Source organism: Apis laboriosa, unplaced genomic scaffold, assembly GCF_014066325.1.
Source record: "Apis laboriosa isolate Shangri-la unplaced genomic scaffold, ASM1406632v1 scaffold105_cov147, whole genome shotgun sequence".
Taxonomy (NCBI): Eukaryota; Metazoa; Arthropoda; class Insecta; order Hymenoptera; family Apidae; genus Apis; species Apis laboriosa.
Window position 1 is genome coordinate 448553 of NW_025220714.1, and position 25348 is coordinate 473900.

The window sequence follows — 25348 nt, forward strand, 5'->3', positions numbered from 1 at the left end:
AAGATAAAATGAATATACAATACAACAATTTACTTTTTATATTATACATGTTCATATACATACGCAATTAAATACATATATCAAAATTTCGTTAAAATTTTTTTCTGAATAAATACTGTTTAAATTATATTAACTATTAATTACAAATATTTATTTAAAAAATTAATGAAATTAATAAAGATAATGAATAAATCTTTATAAATCTCATTAAAAAATATTTTTTAAATATTAATTAATAAAAGTTTTATTTTATTATAAAACTTTATCAATTTAAAAATTGAAATTATAGATAATTAATTTATATTAATTTATGAAATTAATTTATAAGTGATATATAAAACTATCTTAGCATAAAGAAAATGAGATTGAAATATATATGCGAAATATTTAATAAATTATACAATTTATGTAAATTCTCGTAATATTAAAATATTTTATTTTAATTTTTTAAAAAATTAATCTGTTAACTTTTTTAAAGTTTCACTATTTATTGACACTGAATTTTTTAATATTTCCACAATAGATAAAACAATACGTTTTTGTAACACGCACGTACCGATGGTTGATGGCGAGTGATAATTTATCTCACTATCGCGCGAAAAATTTGCCATATCATCGAGGTATAGAACATTGCCATTCAAACGAGGTATAGAAAAGATGTAATTCAATGCAGCAATCAATTTATCATTTTAGTGTGACTCTTAACATTAATAATTCGATTTAGAATAGAATTGCAATTGTTACTAGTTGGAAATGAAATTAAACCTCAATATAAAATTATGAAAAGTAAGAAAAATATTGTTACACAATATCTTACAAATACATATGAAATATTTATATTTTACAGATTCATTATGAAATCAAAAATATAATATTTACCATAATATTAACATTTTTTATATTAAAAATTAAGATTATAGTTTTGTAATAAGAATATGTTCATGAAACTATATTTATTAATATATGCTTTCTCATGTGTCAAGAGAAAATATAGAGGAATAAACAGGAAAAGGAATAAGAAATAAATTAAAAAAAATTTAAAAAATTTCAATCAGCGCCATTTTTACACTGCTACAAATGAAACAAATAGAAAACACAAAGAGAATAAATAATAGAACAAAAAATATGGTAAGTATATTATAGAATTGTAAGTATTGAACTAATCATTATTTTGAATACTTTTACAAAGAAAATTTGATAATAATATCATATAAAATAAATAATATCATGAACTATATATTTAAGTATATATATTACTTTAATACAAAATTTTAAAGAAATACTTCATTTATATTTATTATTTTATTTTGTGAAAAATATTTTACATAAAAATACATTAAACATAAAATAGTATAAAACGTGTTAATCATTAATGATCACGAGTTGATCACGATTTTCGAAAATATAATTTTCGAAAATTTAAAATAGATATATTATAGATAATAATCAAAATTTAAAAAATAAAATAGATTTATTCTAAATTTTTTATTTTAAAATAATTACACATATATTCTATAATATAGTAAAATCGTAAAATTCATAATTCAATCATCAAAATTTATAAAGATATACGAATGAATAAAAGAAGAAATGAACAAACGATTAGCAAAAATCTCAAAAGAAGAAATCTTGATTAATGTATTTTAACTATACCATATTTAAAAAATAAAAAATTACAATAATTTGAAATTTAATAATTCAATTTATAATCTTACTATATCATGAATAATATTATTAAGAATTTATTAAGAATTTATTTATAATTTTAAAAATTAAAATTTTTATAATATAATTAAAAAAATTACAATATTTCTATCTTATACATTGATACTATCTTAAATTATCAATAACAAGCCTAATTAATCAAACAATATATAGTATGCATATAGCATATAGCATATATAACATATAGTTAATGAAACAAAATATATGAAATATAATTGTGAATAGTGAAACGATTAAAAAAAAGTATATTACATAATCTAATCATGGAGAAATTGTGTTCTCCAAATTCTTTAAAGGCATGAAGGAGTCATTTTTTTATGATTTTTTTGAACAAAGAAAAAGATATATAAATCATTTGACAAGAGATTTATCTCGCAAGCCGCTAGTTATCCAATTTTGACATATTTTATGACAAATTTTAGATTTTTATTTTTTATCAAATGTCATCTCATATTTCATTATTCAATATGTTCATATATCATTAACTTTTTATTATATAAGATTTTCATTAAATTACATAGGTCCAAATCCTAAATAAAACACAAAAAATTAATATAGCACTTTATGTGCATTAATATAAATTTATAAACATACTAGGATTTAGAGGTGGATGTGGTCTATACATATTTGGTGGAATGAATCGTGGTGGTGTTGGACCAATATACCTAAATCTTGGTACTTGTTTTTGCATTGAAACCCAAGGTCTAACCATTATTGGTTCTGATGGAAAATTCTAATAAGAAAATATTATTATTAAGATAATAATTATTAAGATATATTAAAAAATTTTCTTTTATAATTGAGATGTAAAATAAATACTCACCCTATAATAAACAGGAACAGGAATTTGTTCAATATAATTAATATTGTAATATAAATGTTTGTTATAATGGTTATAATGTTTGTAATAATGTTCGTAATTGTTATTGTTGCAATTATTATTGCAATTGTAATTGTTTGATAAAGATGAAATTGATTTACGTTCTTTAGATCTTTCTCGTTCTCTTCTATCTCGAGATCGTTCTCTCGATGTTTCTCGATATTCTTGATAAGAATTTTCATTTTTGTGTGATCTGTAATAATATTTAATTAAAATTCAATTTTTAACAAATACGATATATCATATATTTCATGTATTTCGTTTCATACTTTTGCTCTCGTTCTCTTGAACGAGAATAACGCTTACGACTTGTCTTTTCTTGTAAAAGTTTTTCTTTTTCATTGTATAATTTTTCATATTGCCTGTTTTTTTTATATTCTCTATTTCTATCTCTACTGCAACTTCTTTCCCTGAATAATAAATTATATTAATAAATTTAATTATATAAAAATTTTTATTAAATCATTTAAGAAAATGAACATATTAAATAAATATGTAAAATTTTAAATAGTTTTAAGTAGTTTTAAGTAGTTATGTTATCATATATTTATCATTTTTATTCTATGTTGTAGAAAATTTAAAAAGATATAAAAATTAATTGATAAAGATTCTAGTTTCTAGATACATTTAATTATATTGTATATTAAATTTAAAAGGTAATAATAGTAATATATAATGCTTAATTTATGCTTTTTTTTATCTAATATTCTACATATATACATAATAATATTTTTGCACAAAATAATTTTTTTGCAATTCAATTACTATTATATATTATTTTATCCAATTAGCAAAATATTACGTATGACGTAAAGATATTAAATAATGGGTAAATATTTTTTCACTTTGCTGGCAATTTTCTCGTATATAAATAGTATTTATATAAACAATTTAAATTAATTTAATTTAATTTAAAAATTTTTTAATAAAAGTTAATTTAAAATTTAATTAATATTACTTACCTTCTTTCTAGTAATTTTTATTAATCATTATTATTAACATTATATTATCTGAATAAAAAGCATATCNTATTTCATGTATTTCGTTTCATACTTTTGCTCTCGTTCTCTTGAAGGAGAATAACGCTTACGACTTGTTTTTTCTTGTAAAAATTTTTCTTTTTCATTGTGTAATTTTTCATATTGCCTATCCTTTTTTTTATATTCTTTATTTCTATCTCTACTGCAACTTCTTTTCCTGAATAATAAATTATATTAATAAATTTAATTATATAAAATTTTTTATTAAATCATTTAAGAAAATGAACATATTAAATAAACATGTAAAATTTTAAGCAGTTATGTTATCATATATTTATTATTTCTATTCTATGTTGTGAAAAATTTAAAAAGAATTAATTGATAAAGATTCTAGTTTCTAGATAATTATATATAGATTAATTATATTGTATATTAAATTTAAAAGTTAATAATAGTAACATAAAATGCTTAATTTATGCTTATTTTTTTATGCAATATTCTATATACATATATACATAATATTAATTTTTTTGCAATTCAATTTACTATTATATATTATTTTATCCAATTAGGAAAATATTACATCAGTATGACGTAAGAATATCAAATAGTGGGTAAATACTTTTTCACTTTGTTAGCGATATATGAATAATATTTATATAAACATTAATTTAAAAATTTTTTAATAAAAGTTAATTTAAAATTTAATTAATATTACTTACCTTCTTTCTAGTAATTTTTATTAATTATTATTATTAATATTATATTATCTGAGTAAAAAGCATATCTAAAAATTTTATATTATATCAGTATCAAATGAAAAAAAATGCTAATAATAAATTCTATTAGTTATCAATAAAATAATAAAATAATAAAAAAATTTATATTAATTCTTATTTAGCAAAAAATATCGAAGTATCAAAGATTTTATAAATCTATATTTTAATATTTAAAATAAATATTGTATAATGTTATTTTTATCAAAAATATATGGAAAATATTATTATAAGCATAACAACTATAATGTGGAACATTATGATCAAAATGAACCATGGCACAGGAAACGACAACATCGGTTGTTATCGAAATTAAATATATCCATAAAGCAAAAGTTTAATATCGGTCATGGAATAGAGCAAATATGTTATCCTCTGTTTTCGTGGAGATTATTGTATTTTATAATAGTTACCATTGAAAAAATAAATTCAAATTGATATTAAATTGTATGTATAAATAAAATTACTATGAAGAAAAAACGAGTGATAATGGATGCAACATTGGTATCAGAAATGGTATGTTGGAGGATTTTTCTTTTAAAAAGAAAAAAAAATGTTCACTGATACGAAATTCCTCGGAAGAAAGCTCTCTTCTCGTAGAGTTGGTAATTGATTTTGATTTTCATCATTGAGGAACAATTCACATCATCATTTTTTAAATAATCGATGGGAAGAGGAACATCAACCACTTCTATAAAATGAAGATAGAGAAGTGATAGAGAAAGTAACTCAACGATGTGCAATAGAAGATAAAAGGATCGCTCGTTTCGAAGAACATCATCACTATCTTCTATTATTAACAGTAATCCTAGAATATTTGAACAGCGAAAACGGACAGAATAGATAGCTGTCTTTGTAAATAATTCGAATATGTAAATATTGTAAATATTGAAAATTAAATATGTAAATATTGAAAATTATGCAGCTGTATCTGGACAGACAATCATTCCTGTTAATATTCCATTTTCGAATCTATATATATGTATTTGGATATATGCAAAAAGCTTCTACGTTTTGATAAATTTTTATCTTGGAAAGAATTCAAACTACAATTCAAATACAAAAGATGATGGTTCGATGAAGAAGTGTGTTGAAAGATTCATTTTAAGAGGAAGATGAAATTCTTCTGATAAGAGGAATTCTTCTGGTGAATCGAAAAAGAAATTTACTTGTTGAAATTTAGAACTCGAGAAAAATTCAAAAAAGAAAAATTTAACGCAGAAGATGCAAGTAGAAGACGAGACTCGGTGAATCCAAAGAAAGATAATAATATTCAGATATTAACGTTTTACTCAAGATTTTTCTGTGAGACAAAGGACAAATTTCGAAGCATTTACTATTTGAAGAAAATCACACAAGTAATAAAAATTTATAAATTTCTTTTTCAAATAGAAAAATATCCAACAGTAAATAGAATGAAGTTAAATGAAGTTACCGCAAAACGCCTGCATTTTTTTTTTGAAGAGGAAGATAATGTTGGCACAGGAGATGACAAATATTCTTGTTTAATCCTGCTATTTCTTGTATCTCTTGTGAAGCAAGGCTGAAACAAAGAAAATTATAGTAACACATAGTAAAACATATAAAAAAAAAAGTAAAAATAAAATAAAACTTAAAATATACAATTATAATAATTATATAAATGTACAATTATAATTGGGATAATTAATATAGATTAATAATAATAATAAGATAAATATAGATTAAACAATTAACAAAACAATATATAGAATATCACAAAAATGTTGGAATATCCACAAAATTGAAAATTTCTGGGATAATTTCAAACAACATTTTCCTTTATAAAAACTTTCGTTATGGATCGTTATGGATTAATGAGTTATTAACAAAAAAAATACTGGTCAATTACGAAATGCGTAGTCTAATTGAGCCGCGACAATAGCATTGGTTACATTCTGCCGATACGAATAAATGTCCAAGCAGTATATCTCAAAAAAAATATATTATATTTAATTATTTATTATTCATGATACGATTCGATATAATTTTTTATCGATAAAAAAATATTTGTTGTATTCAACACAATTTCTTCGAATTATTTTGCTTGTTCGTCGATAGCACGTAATATTGGGTTCTGTGATTAGTGTTTTTTATTAATAAAGTCATAAATGAAAATTTTTGCAAAAAAAATATTGCTTGAAATTATTTCAAGAATCTTCAATTTACAATGATATCTCAACATTTTTAACACTTTTTATAAATGAGCTATCATAACAATATATTCAAAAGTAAATAATCAATTTGAAAACATTGTTTTTAAATATATTTCATATCTGTAATCAAACTTTTAAAAAATTCATGAATTGATGAATATATATATATATATAATATATTATATAATATATAAATTTAATAATATAAATCTAAATATAAAATAATTAATAAAAATTTTAAAAAATTCATGAATTTATACTCTACTCTATTATCTTATATAAAAAAATTATCATTTTAAATTATTCAAATTATTGAATTTTTTGTAGGGATAATAATATTAACCATAGAAAGACCAAAATTCAAATTACAGATATATATAATTATCGATTTTTCCTGAATTTAAGAATGNATCTTCCACTTGATGAATTATATCATATTTACTATTACATTATATCTTAAATATATTTGAGTAATAACATAAATATAATATATAAGTTATGCACAAATTTTATTTTTTGAATTTTTAAAATTTTTCTTAATTCAGAATTGTTTAAATATAATTGATAAATTTTTGCAATTAAACAAAAATGAAAAAAAATTATTACTTCAAAATTTAATAGACATAAATGCTTCTATTATTTAAATATTTTCATTAATTATTCATTTCAATATTATATTATTAATAATTCTAATATCGTATCAATCTTCAAGACGTTTTAATCTTGATTATTTATTCTTCAGTTGTAGAACTATGTTTAATATTAATATCGAATTCTACATATTTGATTGCAAAATAATAAAACTAATTTTTCTTTTTCTAATAATTAAGTACTAATAAAAAATTGAATAATAAATAATTAATAATAATTTATAATAAATAAATCATTTTATAATGGAAATTTTATAAAGCAATTCTTCCTATTTTTAAGTATACAAAAACCAAGCTAAATCAATAAAGAGATTGCACAAAATAAAGTAAAAATTTAAAGCAATTTTAAAAACAATATATCAAAAACATAACGTTGTTTTTATGTTATTAATATTAAAAGCATAATTTTTTTTGTGCAAACTCAAATGCAATTTGCAAAAAAAAACAAATAAAAACTCTTAGAACTCTTAAGATAAAAAATATTGTGCTTACATATTGCACATTATATTTTCAATATTCTGATCCTGCGTAGTATTTCAAATTTTCTTCTTGGATAAATTAAGAATATATTATTAACTTCATAAAATATTTTTATATTTCAATAAATTGTTGAATATTATAGAAGATATATGATATATAAATCCATCTTCTTATCTGTAGAAATTTATAGAAAATGTTATGATTCTTCATGATCTTATATTTAATAAAATGAAATTATTATCAATATCTAATTATAGAAAAAAAATAATACAAAAGTCTGTTGAAATATAAATTCAATAATTATTTTTGAAAAAATTGTAAAGTTATCTTCCATGTTGAGTTCATACATATTTTTGATGAGTTCTGAAAAGTTTTATCTTCCTCTGATGGAATAATTAATCTTTTACATTGAATTGATACATACCTTTTTCTACATACCTATTTCTTTATCAATGATAATCTCATTTTTTATTAAACATTTAATTAAAAAATGATAAATTTTGAAAGTTACGTAGAATAAATCCTCATGTAATAAATTGGAATTTTAAAATCATATCTTCCAAGATGATTAAAATCTTCCACTTGATGAATTATATCATGTTTACTATTAGATTATATCTTAAATTTATTTAGACTAATAACATAAATATGACATATAAATTATGCACAAATTTTATTTTTTGAATTCTTTAAATTTTTTTTAATTCAGAATTGTTTAAATATAAATGATAAATTTTTGATATTAAAAAAAAATGAAAAAAAAATTATTACTTTAAAATTTAATAGACATAAATGCTTCTATTATTTAAATATTTTCATTAATTATTCATTTTAATATCATGTTATTAATAATTCTGATATCGTATCAATCTTCAAGATGTTTTATTCTTCAATATTTATTCTTCAGTTGTACTATGTTTAATATTAATATCGAATTCTACATATTTGATTGCAAAATAATAAAACTAATTTTTCTTTTTCTAATAATTAAGTTCTAATAAAAAAAATTGTGTAAAATGTACTAATAAAATTGAATTTATAATAAATAATTAATAATAATTTATAATAAATAAATTATTTTATAATAGAAATTTTGTAAAGCAATTCTTCCTATTTTTAAGTATACAAATATTTCAAAAGCCAAGCTAAATCAATAAAGAGATTGCACAAAACAAAATAAAAATTTAAAGCAATTTTAAAAAAATTGTTAAAAACAATATATCAAAAACATAACATCTTATTAATATTAAAAGCATAATTTTTTTTGTGCAAAATCAAATGCAATTTGCAAAAAAATTTAAAAAAAACAAATAAAAACACTCTTGGAACTCTTAAGATAAAAGATATTGTGTTTATATATTGCACATTATATTTTCAATATTCTGATCCTGCATATTATTTAAAATTTTCTGCTTTGATAAATTAAAAATATGTTATTAACTTCATAAAATATTTTTATATTTCAATAAATTGTTGAATATTATAAAAGATATATGACATATAAATTCATCTTCTTATTTGTAAAAATTTATAGAAAATGTTACGATTCTTCATGATGTTACATTTAATAAAATGAAATTATTATTAATATTTAATCATAGAAAAAAAATAATACAAAAGTCTGTTAAAATTCAATAATTATATTTTTAAAAAAACTGTAAAGTTATCTTCCATGTTGAATTCATACATATTTTTGATAAGTTCTACTGAAAAAGTTTTATCTTCCTCTGATGGAATAATTAATCTTTTGCAAATTGAATTGATACATACCTTTGCTATTTCTTTATCAATGATGATAAATTTTTAAGTTGTTAATATATCGAAACAAAAAATAACATTTTACCCGTTCTTCTTTTGAGCATCACATCTTCAGGATTGATAATATCTCGTTTAAGTTCATCAGTTGTTGTTGTTGGTTTTCCTGGCAAAACTCTATAAATATCTACCTTAATTTTTCGTAGTTCTGTTGCATTAATTTGAGTACCTTCTGGTCCTCTACATAAAGATGTATCATTTGAAGATTCTAATCTGCAGTATAAAATAATTTTTTATTTAAAAAAATGAATTATGTGACTCTAATAAACTTCACATCGAAATTATAAATTAAATTTTCTCGAATATTATATGTAAAAATAACATATCTTACTAGAAATTTTACATTATTTTATGTATTTATTTACAATTTTTCAAATTATATTGCATATCTAATATAATATAATTTCTATAATATTCAAATATTTTTTTTTTTAAACTCTATTTTTATTTATATTTAAAACAATTTTATATAAATAACTAAACTAAAAATTATTTAATTTATTCATACATACTTTTCAGATAATATAAATATTTTAGATGTGTTTGATGTATCTCGATTTTCTGGAGATCTACTTTTAGTTTTACTTCTTTTCGATAATTTTTTCTCACGAGCACGTCGTAATTCATATTCTAAAATCCTCTTCTTTTTCAATTTTTCGTATTCTCGTTCTCGTTCTTGTTGTATCATCCATTCTTCGCGTTTATGTTGTAAACGTTCTTCTTTTGTTCTTGAACGCAGACCAATTTCGTTATCTTCATTGCGTAATTGTCTAAATCTCTCATCATGATTTGAACAATAACTTGATGTATTTCGTTTCATTTTTATGATAAATTTTTAATACCGAAGAAGTATATGTATATTAATGAAATTTAACCTGCAAATCTTTTTTTAGGTTAAAAGTACAATAAGATTTAAATATATACATTACATTAAACAATGTATAAAAAAATATTTTATTATTATAATAAATAAAAAAGAACAAAAATATTTTTTTAAAATATTATAAAAATTAAATAAAATTATAAAAACTCTCTAAACTTTCACAGTATACATATACTTACATATAAATCACCCAAGCACTTAGAGAAGCCGCTAAGAGAATACTTTGAAAATTCTATATTTAATCTTCATTGCTTATATTACTAACTTCATAGTGCGATTAGATGAAATTGAAGTTAGTAGAGATAAAGCAATTCAGAAATTAAATTATCGATAAAATATATTGCAGAATTGGTGGAAAGCTTCTAAATGATCTGTTTTTATATTATAAATTATCTGATCTTTAGTGAAGAAAGTTTAATGATTATTTGAAAATAATATATAATGTAAGTTTATCCAAACAGTTATATTAGAGGCTATTCTTAAATTATATCGAGTCTAAAAAAAGATAATTTACATTTTTGCTATTATTTATTTTTATGAAAATGGATTGAATTTATTTTTATTTTCAAATTAAACAGAAAAAAATAATTTCGAAATTTTTAATGATATTATTTCTTGGAGATTTGCAATATCTTATCACGAAAAATTGTTGAAAACAAAAGGAAATCCTTTTTCAAAATTAGATACATATCTTTTATAATATTTTCAAAATATTAGAATTGAAAAATTGAAAAACAAATCACCTATGTGAGAAAGACTTTCAATAAGTGCACGGTTGCAGATATGTTGTTTTAATAAGTTAAATAAATAATTAATAAAACAATAAAAAAATAATGCAATAAAAAAGATGATACATAAACATTAATAAATATTACGGATAATCAAAGACATTTGTTATTGCACTTAGTATTTTATATTGTTATTATTAATCGATCTAAATTGTATTCGCTAAAAAATTCATTAGCATCAAGAAGAAATTATACTTACATAAAAAGAAAACTAAACTTATTATTGAAAAAGTGCTTACAAAAATTCTTGAAAGAATCAAAAATTTATTTTATTGTTTAATCTATACTAATCCAAGGTCTAAGTTATTATAAGAGTTTAAGAAATCTTAGAATAATTAAATATACCGTTAAAAACCTTAAAGAAAATTGATGTACAATAAACAATATTTGATTATAAAAAAAAAGTTAATAATAATTTTTTATGTACTATCTATATAAAATCGATTTAATAATCAATTAAAATAATATTTATTATTCCTCTTTTACAACAGAAATTCTCTCGAAGAATTATACAAAATCGATAAATCCATAGAATCACGGATAATCATTAAAATATAATAAAATAATTGGCCAAGATTTATTTACTTTTAGTTTGAAGAGATGAAACTGTTAATTTCAAGATTTATATCTTGATAAATATATATATGAGATATACTATATATTAGACATTGCTATATCACGATCAAATTACATGTACAAACACGTCAAAAAAATATTCTCCATTCTCTAGAAATAATTATTAATTATTTCCAGAATTTTTATGTAATAAATTCAATTTTTAATTTAATATTCTTAATTTTTTGAAAAATTAAATTAGAATTAATGTATTAATCGCTCTAAAAAATTGGTTCAATAATTATTTTAAATTCGTTAGATAAAAATTGTATATTTATATATCTCTGCTTGCACAACAAGATACTTTTATTAGTGTAAATATCAAAAGAAAAAAAAAAGAAAAACAAAAGAAAAAAAAAATGATCATAAAAATCATTTTAAATTTTATATAATTTTATATATAAATTATAGTTTTATAGTTAATCAATGAAAAGAAATTTGTTAAAATAAATATTATCAATTTTTACAAATAAATAAGAATAATTTTATATAAAAGCAATTGAAATCAAATCTTCATAAAATATATTTGTATTAAAAATATATATATAAGAATAAAAATATTTTCTAAATCATAAAAAATATAACATTGTATCAATTTATTATATTACTGTATTGTAATATATATAATACAAATAATAAAGATAAATAGCAATAGAACCGTGAATATATTCACTCTTACTGACGCCAAATGTAATATCAATGAATTGCACGCATCGAAAGATATTATGAACAATATAATAATGATATAATATAAATATAATAATGATATAATAATAATGATAATATTTGATGATACAAAATTCGGATCGATATTAAAGGTCAGGTTTTTTTCGAATTCTGTCATAGTATTTTCTATAATTACCAAACAAAAACTTCGATACATTTCGAATTCGCAAAAAAAAAAAATAAAATATAAACAATTCTTTGGGCGAATGTTCAAACTCGGCATTGGATTTGATTAGTTCATCCGTTATAACGTCTTAGTTGTCTGCTATCATCATGTTATTAGTAATTGTAATAGTAATTGTGTAATTATTAATATAATTGATATAGTTACAGAAATTAGATACAGAAATTTCCAAAAATAATTAACTTATATCAATGATTTAATAAAAATTTATTTTTAACACAAAAAATTTTAAAGAAATCTTTTATTTAAATATAATATATTTAATACATTAAATCTATTAAATATACATGCATATATTTACATAAAAAGATTATTTTCTATTTCATTACTATATAAAACTAATATAAAAATGTTTAAATTAAATATTTTTAATCAAATGTTATATAAAAATATATTAACCCTTTGCACTCCAGGCCGGTTTCGCTCGGTCGAACCAGCAATTCCAGACTCGGATCCGCGCGTTCGTTGGAATTTCTTACAGCTTTTTTATAACGATTTCACATACAAATTAACACATAAAACTTTTATATTTTAATATTTTATGTATCTTTACGTATAAAGAAACAAAATTTATCGAATATTAAAGTCTATATTGTTGTTTCGTGTGATATTTTATGAAGCAATTATCAAGATACATCTTCGTTTATCAGGACAAGTAGAGTAATAGTACTTTTCCTTCTAACTTTTTTATCGTATAATTATTTGTTTCGCGCATTATTTCATTAATAAATTCATCAATAAAAAATAGTTTAAAAAATCTAATGGTTCATTTATATTCGAATAAATATTTGCAAATTTTTCACCGGGTACAAATTATTCTTCGCTATATTTTCTGATTCTATGCATTTTATCCATTTGGAATTTTCTGTGTCTTCTGCGATATCTTTACTTGAACTATTGCTTTCACATACTATTCACATCTATTATTCTTATTTTTCGCTTTCTTATATCTCTTATTTCATCTCTATGTTCATCATTGCTTTCTTTATCGTTTATTAATATATTTATAAATTTCTTTATGAATAGAAGTAATTTTGTCATTCAATAACGAAAAATCAAACTCATCTTCACTTGAACTAATTTCATTACCATGTTTACAAATCTCAAAAAATTTGAAAATAATATTTCTATTACCACAACTATCAAACTCAGACTAACGCCGAACATGTCGTTCGACTTACGATCACGGTCTAATTTGAGAAATCTAGCCATTTAATATATTATTCTACACCTCGTAAGATTATATGTAAAAAGTTTAGAAATCTATTTATGATATTCTAAAAAAATCAAACATAAATAAATATTGTTGCCGTTCAAGTTGCCGCATCAATCCAAATGGTGCTGGAGAGTCACCGCTGGAATTACGGCATTAACTCAAGTAGTGACCGAGAGTCACCATTGGAGCACAAAGAGTTAAACATAAGTGTATTAATTATCACACGATTAATCATTTAATGATCAAATCATTAAATGATAAATTGATAATTTTGGAAATATAATATAATTATATATTAAAATAGCAAGATTATAAATTAAAATAGATATATATTATAGATAATAATCAAGATTTAAAAAAAAAAGTAAAATAATATTTACTCTAAATTTTTTATTTAAAAGTATATTCTATAATATAGCAAAATCGTAAAATAATTCAACCATTGAAATTTATATATAATAATAAGGATATATAGATATATAAGATGTATAAATGATTGAAAGAATGAATTATTAGCAAAAAAAAAAAAAAAAGAATATGAAATCTTGATCAATGTATTTTAACTATATCATATTTAAAAAATTAAAAATTACAATAATTTGAAATTTAATAATTTATGATCTTGCTATATCAATGAATAATATATATTATATATATTATATATATATATATATATTATTCATAAGAATTTACAATTTTCAAAATTAAAATTCTTATAACATAATAATTAAAAAAATTACAATATTTTTATATCTTATACATTGACTATCTTAAATTATCAATGTATACAGCTAATTTTTAATATATACTCTACTAACTTTTTCCTTTCTGTGAGCTCTCTGATTCTCGATTAAACGAGTTCTCCTCGTTTTCTTCGAGGAATTGTATGACTTTTAATTAATTGATTTTTAGCATAAATATACTAACCATTATTATATATATAGTTACGTAAAACAAAATATATGAAATATGATTATGAATAGCGAAACAATTACAAAAATATATTATGTACTTCATTAATGGAGGAAAAATTCTTGAATCATCTAAAAACAAAATTCTTTAAAAGTATGAAAGAAGACATTTTTTTACAATTTTTTGTACAAACGAAATAATGTATAGTTGACTTGTGAGCCATCAGTTGTCCAATTTCGATCATGACCATGAGATTTTAGAATTCTTATTTTTTGTCAAATGTCATCTCATATTTTATTATTCAATATTATTCAATTCATTATTCATTATTCATATAACTTTCTATTATAAGATTTTCACATTTTTCATTAATACATAGGTCCAAATCCTAAATAAAACATGAAAAATTAATACAACACTTTATACACATATATATTATTTAAATTTATAAACATACTAGGATTTGGAGGTGGACGAAGTCTATACATATCTGGAGGAATAAATCGTGGTGGAAATGGTGTTAATGGACCAATATGCCTAGATCCTGGTACTTGGCCACGCATTGGAACCCAAGGTCTAACCATTATTGGCCTTGGTGGAAAATTCTAATAAAATTTAATATTTTAAAAAAATTTTTTTTCATAATTAAAGATAAGTAAAATAAATAAAAAATAAATTCACCCCATAATAAACAGGAACAGGAATTTGTTCAATATAAGATGGAATTATTCTATGTTCTCTAGATCTTTCTCGTTCTCTTCTATCTCGAGATCGTTCTCTCGATGTTTCTCGATATTCTCGATATTCTCTTTCATTTTTATATGATCTGTAATAAAATATTTAATTAAAATTCAATTTTAACTTGTTTTACGATTTCCAATAGCATATGCCATAATAACAAAAATATCGGTCTCACGTTGCCATTTCACATTTTGACTGAGCTTTCGAAATTATTCAAATCACATCATATCTTTTGATATGTAAATCCACGTATAAAGTACAACTAATTTTATTTTCCAAGATGTTTAATAAATAATTATTATCAAATGATCATTGAACAAAAAAAATTTATTATTTTGAAGTGAATAATAAATCATAAAATAACATTTTTATTAGAATTTCTAAATAAATACATATTTTAAATTATTATTAATGTCTTGATAAAATTTACAAAAATTTAATAATCTTCGATTATGTGGTATTTTTCAAAACGTATTGATACATATTAATCTAACTTTATATGTTTTGCACTTGTATGTTATTTCGCTACTTTTTATGTTTTGTACAAAATTTATAGCTTCTTGTTGGTTTTGATTTCGATAGTATTAAGTTTATGTGTTGGGAAAATAACCCCAATATTTCGTGTACAGTCTTTCTGATAAATCTTCGTTCGACAATCATCCTTTTCGTTTATACTCTGGTAACGGTATATTTTTTATTAATAATTCCGCTATTTCAATTCTATATTCAGCATAAGTTTGTTTTTTGTTAGTATTTGTTTTGTTGAATAAAATGTAGAAATTAAACAAAGCAACATCAAACAGGTAAAAAAGAAATTTTTTCGGTATTCTTTCATATATTTCCTTATCACAGGGAAACACGCTAACATTTGATCTTATCAATCAATTCCAATTATTACCTTATTATATTTAATAATATATTTTAATTTTAAAGTACAATTGAATTGATTTTTATCTGATTCATTGATAACAATGTTCTCTTGCATTGTAAATACTTCTTTAAATTTTTGATTCAAAAAATTTATCCGAGGTTTTATTTTACATAATTTATCTATATTGTTATCTGCAAAATGTATACATCTATTTATTCGCAGAAATCTCTTGAACGGTATCGTTTTTCTGAAAATTAGAGTTTCTATAACTTTCTTCTATAACTTCTATAACTTTCTTTTAGATCAATTCATTTAAATTGTTATTTTCTTAACTTTACCCATTATTATACATAGTGCAAAATATATTTTGATTTCATTACAATCTATAGGAAACCAAATTTTTAATCTTTTATTTATATTGTTCATTATTTAGTTTATTTGTCACGGATTCGTCTCTGTGACAATATTTTCCCAAAATATATTATCAAATATTATATTTAAAAAGTTTAATTCTTTTTTGTTTTCACCTATTAAGGTCCCATAAATTTCTTTCACATCACGTTAAGAATGACTTTAATTGCTATTTTTATATGAATATATAGGTTTATTATAGGCTATTAGCCATTTATGGTATCGGTTTCAGTTGTCCTAGAGCTCTTTTAAAGTATATTTCGTTAATGACACAATCTCTTTTAAAATTTTTTTCTACACCGTTCAATATGGATAGCTAAATAAAGCGAATTTGTAGCATGTTATGCTTCATTGCTTTAAAAAAGGTGATAATGCAAATGATATTGCAGACGAAATTTGGTACGTGGAGTGGTACGGGAAGCTACGATTATTACGATCATCTGCAATTGGTTTAAGAAATTTAAAGCTGGCAATTTTGATTCGAAAGATGAAGGCCGCAGTGGCTGCCCAGCAGCGACGAATACGGACCTTATCAAGGCCATGCTCGCTGAAAATCCGCGATATAGTGTATGTAAGTGTATAGTGTGCGTAAGATAGTAGATGCCACTAACATTCCCAAGCAATGATACATAATCACCTAATCAGCTTGAGATATGTTAATCGATGTAAAGTTTGAGTTCCACAATTATTGACGGAAACCGGTCTTATGAATCGCATCTCTATGATTTACTTCTCCAGCGACATGAAAGATTCTTTTTTAAAGAGGCTTATCACTGAAAATGAGACTTGGATTTTCAAGTATCAAAATGTGCATCGAAAACATACTTGATTTAAGGATAATAGACTTTCAACTGTTGCGAAGCCTTCACCCGAAAAAACTTTTCCATTTAGTGGAACTGGAAAGGTATACTACGAATTCTTTTCTCAAAGTGAAACCACCATTCTGCAAAATATTGCAAATCAGCTTGATAAATTGAAAAAATGCCAGAAAAATGGTCAGAATTGGTGAACCGACGAGGCATCGTTTTTCATCACAATTCAAAACCGTATGTTGTATTGGCTATAAGAGAAAAGCTTACAGCCTAAAAAGTTTGATTGGGACGTACACATATTCTGTACTCCTCAGATTTTATTCTATCCGATTATTACTTCCTGTCATTAAAAAATTCTTTCTATGATAAACGGTTCCAATCCGTAAGCGATAAAAACGCATCTCGAGGAATATTTTGCAAATACGCTCCCAACAATTTTGGAAAAAGGGAATAATGAGATTTCCTGAGAGATGGAAGAAGATAGATAAAATAGAACATATAGTACATATATAACGCAATAAATCAACAACAAATATCATATATTCATTTTGTATCAAAAAAAAGAAAGAAACTTATGGAACACTTTAATAGTTGACTTAAAATTGCCACTTTTATGCCAGGAATCTCCATATAGTTCCAGACTTCATTAGCTTTCTCTTTTCAAATCCATAGCTCTGTTGATGATTATTGTGATCTTCATCGTCGGTATTATCTTCTATAACCAGTCACTTACAACATTTTTAGAAGAAATAAAATATCACTACTATCATTATCATTATTTATAAAATCACTTTTTGTAATGTTAGCAAAACTTTCACTATCACCAATAATGTTTAATATTCTTTTTTGACAACATTTTTAAAAGTATTTTTTTAATATTTTTCAAAAAAATATATCTGTACGTCCAAATGCCAAAAAAATTAGTAAATGTTCATCGCATATAGTCCAATCATCGTATCACGTCTCTCACATTATTATTTAGGTTTGATCTAATCGTACTATGTCTCTCACACGATATTATAAGTTAAGGGGTAAATATGATATTTTTAAACATGAAATATTATATATTTCATGTATTTCGTTACGTACTTTTGCTCTCGTTCTCTTGAACGGGAATAACGTCTACGATTTGTTCTTTCTCGTAAATGCTTTTCTTCTACATTATGCAATTGATCATATCGTCTGTCCTTTTTTTTGTATTCTCTACTTCTATCTCTACTGCAACTTCTTTCCCTGAACATAATACATAATTTAATAAAATAAGAAAATAAAGATATTAGATAAATATATAAAATTTTATAATTATATTACCTATCATTTCTATAACTACTTCTGTTTTCATGTCTTGAATCTTCATATCTAAAAAAAAAAATAAGAATTAATAAAAAATCTAATTTCTAGATTTAATTATATTATTAAATTTAACAATTATTAATAATAATACATAATGCTTAATTCTTATTATTTATTATAGTAAATAATACTTTATATTTTATTATATATATATCAATATTATATTGCATAAATTTTTTCTCTATTTATTAAATATATATAAATATCTATATAAAAGTAAATTAGAATTAAATTTCTCATTTATTAATTCTTACTGAAAAATTAAATATTTTAATTTTTTTTAAAGCATTCATTTTATCATTTTACATTTTTATTTTAATTTTGAATATGCTAAATATATTTCAGAAATGTATAAAAAAATGAGAAAAGAATGATTTTAAAGCATACATTATAAGTACAATATATAATTAAACTTATAAAGTTATTTTTAAATAAAAAGAATTAGATAATTTAATAAAATTGGCATTAAGAATTTTTATTTTTATTATACAAAATATTCAATAAAACATATAATAAATAAAAAAATATAGTCTATGTATAATTTATTCATGATATCAAATGAAATGATAGAAAGAAAACATATTTCCATTTGATTTACCTATGCATATATTAATAATTAATATTTTGCTTATGGGATGAGTTTATGTGTTATATGTAATGTTTCGAAATCATCATTCTGTTCTAATCATATTCGATATGTTTATTTTTTTCGGCGATTCAATTCTAAATGTGATTGTTTCGATCAATTAAAAAAATATGATGAAAAATAGGAATCAATAGTAAAACAATAACTCACTTTTTTGCTTAATCTGCTAGTTTCACAAATAAACTTATAAACTCACAAAGAACTTATATAAACATTATTTTAACATTATATAAACATTAATTTAAAAAATTTTTAATTTAAAAATTTAAAAATTTCTTAATAAAAATTTTTTAATAATTAATATATTTTTTAGTTATAAAAAACATATTGTATTATATTTATTTAGGAATTACATAAAGATCAATTTCGACTAAATTCAATGTATAAAACTCCTAAATAAATATAATTCTAATTCAAAATAATTCTAAATTCAATGTATAAAACTCCTAAATAAATATAATAATCTTTTGTAATAATAACTTATTGTGTATAATAAAAATTATTATGCCAATTTTGATACTTTACAAGATATAATTACCATCGATATTATTATCGCTACATAAACAAACCTGGAATGACAGGATGTCGTACGTTGAAAACTACGACTTCGACTTCTTAAAGAATTTGACGAAATAGCATATTTTTTACATGTTTTAGTTTCGTTTTCTAAAAATAAAATTATATGTAATTTTAAGTTATAATAATAAAAAGTTTATATTTTTAATAAAGAACATACCTGGTTTTTCAATATTTACAGCTAAAACTGTACGATGTTCTGTAATTTCATTTGTTTTTGATAATACATTTTTTATTTCTTCTCTTTCAAATATAGGTTTAGATCCTTCTCCTATAATTAAATTTTTAGATAAAATTTTTTAGAAATAAAAATCATAAAATCATAAATTAGAGCTACATAATAGATGATGATAACAGATTTTAAAATATTTAGACTTATATATAAATAAATTGACTATTTCTTAACAATTGTAAGCTAGATGTTTATAATAATAAAATATACAAATAATATATGAAATTATATAAATAAACTAGCTACAAAACATGAAAAAGATAATTATTTTTTATATCATTTATATTATTATTTTTATATAATAATGTAAAAATATACATGTCTACATATAAATGTATGAATATAAATGAATATAAATCATAACTAATCAATCTTTCATTGGTTTATACCATATTTTGAAAAAAATATATAAATTCATAATTTATTTAATCTTTATTAATAAAAATCTCTTTTCAGAATTTGTAGCAGACTATGTGTAACTTACAATTTTCTTGAGTTTTAAATGTTAGAAAATGATATCTATAAATCCATAATTATAAATTTATGGAAGTATATATCTTTCACTTTATATTATATATTTTTTCATTTTTTTGAGTTACAAAATCAATTCACTTTTCATTAAACATTTAATTAAAAAAATAATCAATTTTTATATAAAAAAATTATGTGAAAAAAGTCCATATGTAATAAAACTATTTTAAAATCATAAAATCATCTTCTAATCATCTCTGATTAAAATCTTCCTCTCTTGATGAATTATATCATATTTATTATTACATTATATCTTAAATATATTTGATTAATAATATAAATATGATACTGAATAAATGAACTAAAATATCTTGCACAAATTTTATTTTTTGAATTTTTAAAATTTTTCTTAATTCAGAATTGTTTAAATATAATTGACAAATTTCTGCAATTGAAAAAAATGAGAAAAATTATTTTTTAAAAATTTAAATATAAATATCTATTAAATATTTTTAAGTTTCTATTAAATATTAAATAATTTCATTAATTATTCATTTCAATATCATATTTTGATAATTATCATAATATCATAATATAATAATTCTGATATCGTATCAATCTTCAATGTTGAATTCTACTGAAAAAGTTTCATCTTCTTCTGGTGGAATAATTAATCTTTTGCACTGAATTGATACATACCTTTATTATTTCTTTATCAATGATGATAAATTTTTAAGCTGTTAATAATCGAAACAAAAAATAACATTTTACCCGTTCTTCTTTTGAGCATCACATCTTCAGGATTGATAATATCTTGTTTAAGTTCATCAGTTGTTGTTGTTGGTTTCCCTGGCAAAACTCTATGAATATCTATCTTAATTTTTCGTAGTTCTGTTGCACTAACTTGAGTATCTTCTGATCCTCTAAATAAAGATATATCATTCAAAGATTCTAATGTACAGTAGTACAAAATAATTTTTTATTTAAAAAAAGGAAATATGACTCTAATAAACTTCATGTCAAAATTATAAATTAAATTTTCTCGAATATTATATATAAATTTTCTCTTCGAATATTATATATAAAAATAATATATCTTATACTGAAAATTTTACATTATATTATTTTATGTACTTATTTACAATTTTTCAAATTATATTGCATATCTAATATAATATAATTTCTATAATATTTAAATATTTTTTTTTTAAACTCTATTTTTATTTATATTTAAAACAATTTTATAAATAACTAAACTAAAAATTATTTAATTTATTCATACATACTTTTCGGATAATATAAATATTTTAGATGTATTTGATGCATTACTTTTATTTTGATTTTTTGGGGATCTACTTTTAGTTTCCTTCTTTTAGATAATGCTAGTTTTTCCTCACTAGCACGTAATTCATATCTTAAAATCATCTTTTTTTTTATTTTTTCCTATTCTCGTTCCTATTCTTGTTGCATCCTCCATTCGCATCTACGTCGTAATCGTTCTTCTTCTGATCTTGAACGCAGATTAGTTTCGCTATTTTTACTGCATGATTATCTCTCATTGTCATCAGAGAAATTTATCTGAAAAATTTTTTTTATATTTATAATAATATAATAAATATAATTATAATAAATATATAATATAATATAATTATAATAAATATATAATATAATATAATTATAATAAAATATAATAAAATCTAAATACATTACATCAAAATAATACATAAAAAATACATACCAATATATAAAACAATACACAAAAATTATTATGAATAAAAAAAAATAATTATAAAATGCAATTATAATAAATATTTTTTACACTTTTTACAATATATATATATATATTTATACATATACATGTTAATTATTTCTAATTGAAGAATTAATAAACATAGAATATTTTAGTATATAATAATATATAATAATTGATAACTTCATAACTAATTAAAAAAAAAGGATAAAAAACTATAATATAATCAATCGGGAATAAAATTATTGATAAAATACAATGCAAACTTAATACAAAGCTTCTAAATGATCTGTTGCTGCAAGTTGAGTTCTAGAAAAAAAAACTCAATGAATAATATTATAATAAATTTTTGTATATTTTTAAGTATGCAAACATTTCAAAAACATAAAAAAAAATACATAAAAGAAAATAAGAATTTAAAGCATATTTTTATAAAAATTGTTTTTTAGCGATAGAATAGTAATAACAGTATATTTATTTTTGTGTTATTAATATTCTAAAAGCATAATATTTTGTGCAAATTCAAATGCAATTGTTGCAAAAAAGTTAGAATACTTAAAATAAATGATACTGTGCTTACATATTGCACATTACATTTTCAATACTTTGATCCAGCATTGTCCAAATTTTCTTCTTTGATGAATTCTTCTTTGATGAATTCTTCTTTGAAGAATTCTTCTTTGATGAATTCTTCTTTGAAGAATTCTTTTTTGATGAATTCTTCTTTGAAGAATATGTTATTAATTTCATAAAATATCATTACACTTATAAATGATATATGATAATAAATTTAATTCTTCTTAAATTTCTTTTTTGTAGAAATTTATATTCATATATTATAATTCTTCAAATATTGCACTTAGTAAAGTAAAATATTTATTATTCAATATTAATATTTGATTATATATATAAATAAATTAATAAATAAATAAATTTAAAAAATAAAAAATAAAAAACAATAAATAAATTAATAAATTATATACATAAAAAAAGATAATTAATAAAAAAAATAAAATAAAAATCTTGATTTTATATTACAAAGCTTAAAATTTCTTGGCTTATAAAAAGTTTATAAATTCAGTAATTACATTTTTAAAAAAATTGTTAAAGTAAAATCTTTGATATTGAGTTCATATATATTTTTGATGAATTCTGCTGAAAAAGTTTCATCTATTTCTGATGGAATAATTAATCTTTTGCACTGCATGTTGAATTCACATATATTTTTGATGAATTTTGCTGAAAAAGTTTCATCTTCTTCTGATGGAATAATTAATCTTTTGCACTAAATTGATACATACCTTTGCTATTTCTTTATGAATGATGAAATTTTTAAATTGTTAATAATCGAAACAAAAAATAACATTTTACCCGTTCTTCTTTTGAGCATCACATCTTCAGGATTAATAATATCTCGTTTAAGTTCATCAGTTGTTGTTGTTGGTTTTCCTGGCAAAACTCTGTGAATATCTACCTTAATTTTCCGTAGTTCTGTTGCGCTAACTTGAGTACCTTCTGGTCCTCTAAATAAAGATGTACCATCTGAAGATTCTAATCTGCAGTATAAAATAATTTTTTATTTAAAAAAAGAAATTATATGACTTTAATAAACTCATTAAAATTATAAATTAAATTTTCTCGAATATTATATATAAAAATAATATATCTTACTAGAAATTTTACATTATATTATTTTATGTACTTATTTACAATTTTTCAAATTATATTGCATATCTAATATAATAATAAATTTCTATAATATTCAAATATTTTTTTTTTAAACTCTATTTTTATTTACATTTAAAATAATTTTATATAAATAACTAAACTAAAAATTATTTAATTTATTTATACATACTTTTCGGATAATATAAATGTTTTAGATGTGTTTGATGCATTACTTCTACCTCCCCGGCTTTCTGGGGATCTACTTTTAGTTTTACTTCTTTTCGATAATGCTAGTTTTTTCTCACGAGCACGTCGTAATTCGTATTCTAAAATCATCTTTTTCTTCAATCTTTCGTGTTCTCGTTCCCGTTCTTGTTGTATCATCCATTCGCGTCTACGTCGTAATCGTTCTTCTTCTGTTCTTGAACGCAGACCAGTTTCACTATCTTCACTGCGTGATTGTCTAAATCTCTCATCGCGATGCGAATGACTTGATGTATTTCGTTTCATTTTTATGAGAAATATCGAAGAAGTATATGTATATTTATGAAATTTAATCTGCAAATCTTTTTTTAGGTTAGAAATATAATAAGATTCAAATATGTACATTACATCAAATGATGTATAAGAAAATATTTTATTATTATAATAAATAAAAGAGAACAAACATTAAAATGTTAAAAAATAAAATTATAAAAATTCTCTAAATTTTCAAAGTATACACATACTTACATGTAAATCATCCACGCATGCATTGCTGCTAATAGAAAAATTTTAAAAACCCTACTTTTTTTTTTTTATTATTTATATTACTAACTTCATAGTACGATTAGTTAAAATTGAAGATAAGATAATTATTTGACTAATTAGAAATGAGATTATTAATAAAATACATTGTAAAATTAGTAAAAAGTTTTTAAACGTTCTATTAATATAGATATTGCAGATTGCAAAGGAAAAATTGAAGTTGCTATGTATTATATTACTATAAATAATATACTATATTGTATGCT

General features: G+C 21.0%; 1 protein-coding gene and 1 pseudogene across 2 annotated transcripts; both read right to left on the reverse strand.

Moving 5' to 3' along the window:
- Positions 1 to 1961: 1961 nt before the first annotated feature.
- On the reverse strand, positions 1962 to 10364 carry LOC122721113 (annotated as a pseudogene).
- A 4232-nt stretch (positions 10365 to 14596) lies between these two features.
- LOC122710318 (zinc finger CCCH domain-containing protein 13-like) lies at positions 14597 to 25132 on the reverse strand. 2 transcript variants are annotated; one of them, XM_043928090.1, is made up of 10 exons: positions 25068 to 25132; positions 24526 to 24893; positions 24039 to 24223; positions 20375 to 20485; positions 20208 to 20304; positions 18951 to 18998; positions 18729 to 18872; positions 15486 to 15630; positions 15262 to 15409; positions 14597 to 15192 (listed from the first exon to the last, which is right to left on the reverse strand). In XM_043928090.1, exons 2-10 carry the CDS (start codon positions 24843 to 24845, stop codon positions 15173 to 15175), a joined length of 1218 nt encoding a protein of 405 aa, XP_043784025.1. In that variant the 5' UTR covers positions 24846 to 24893; positions 25068 to 25132; the 3' UTR covers positions 14597 to 15172. The 2 variants fall into 2 exon arrangements, with proteins under 2 accessions (XP_043784025.1, XP_043784016.1); XM_043928081.1 differs by lacking the exon at positions 25068 to 25132 and having other exon boundaries at positions 24526 to 25051.
- Between the last annotated feature and the right edge of the window lie 216 nt (positions 25133 to 25348).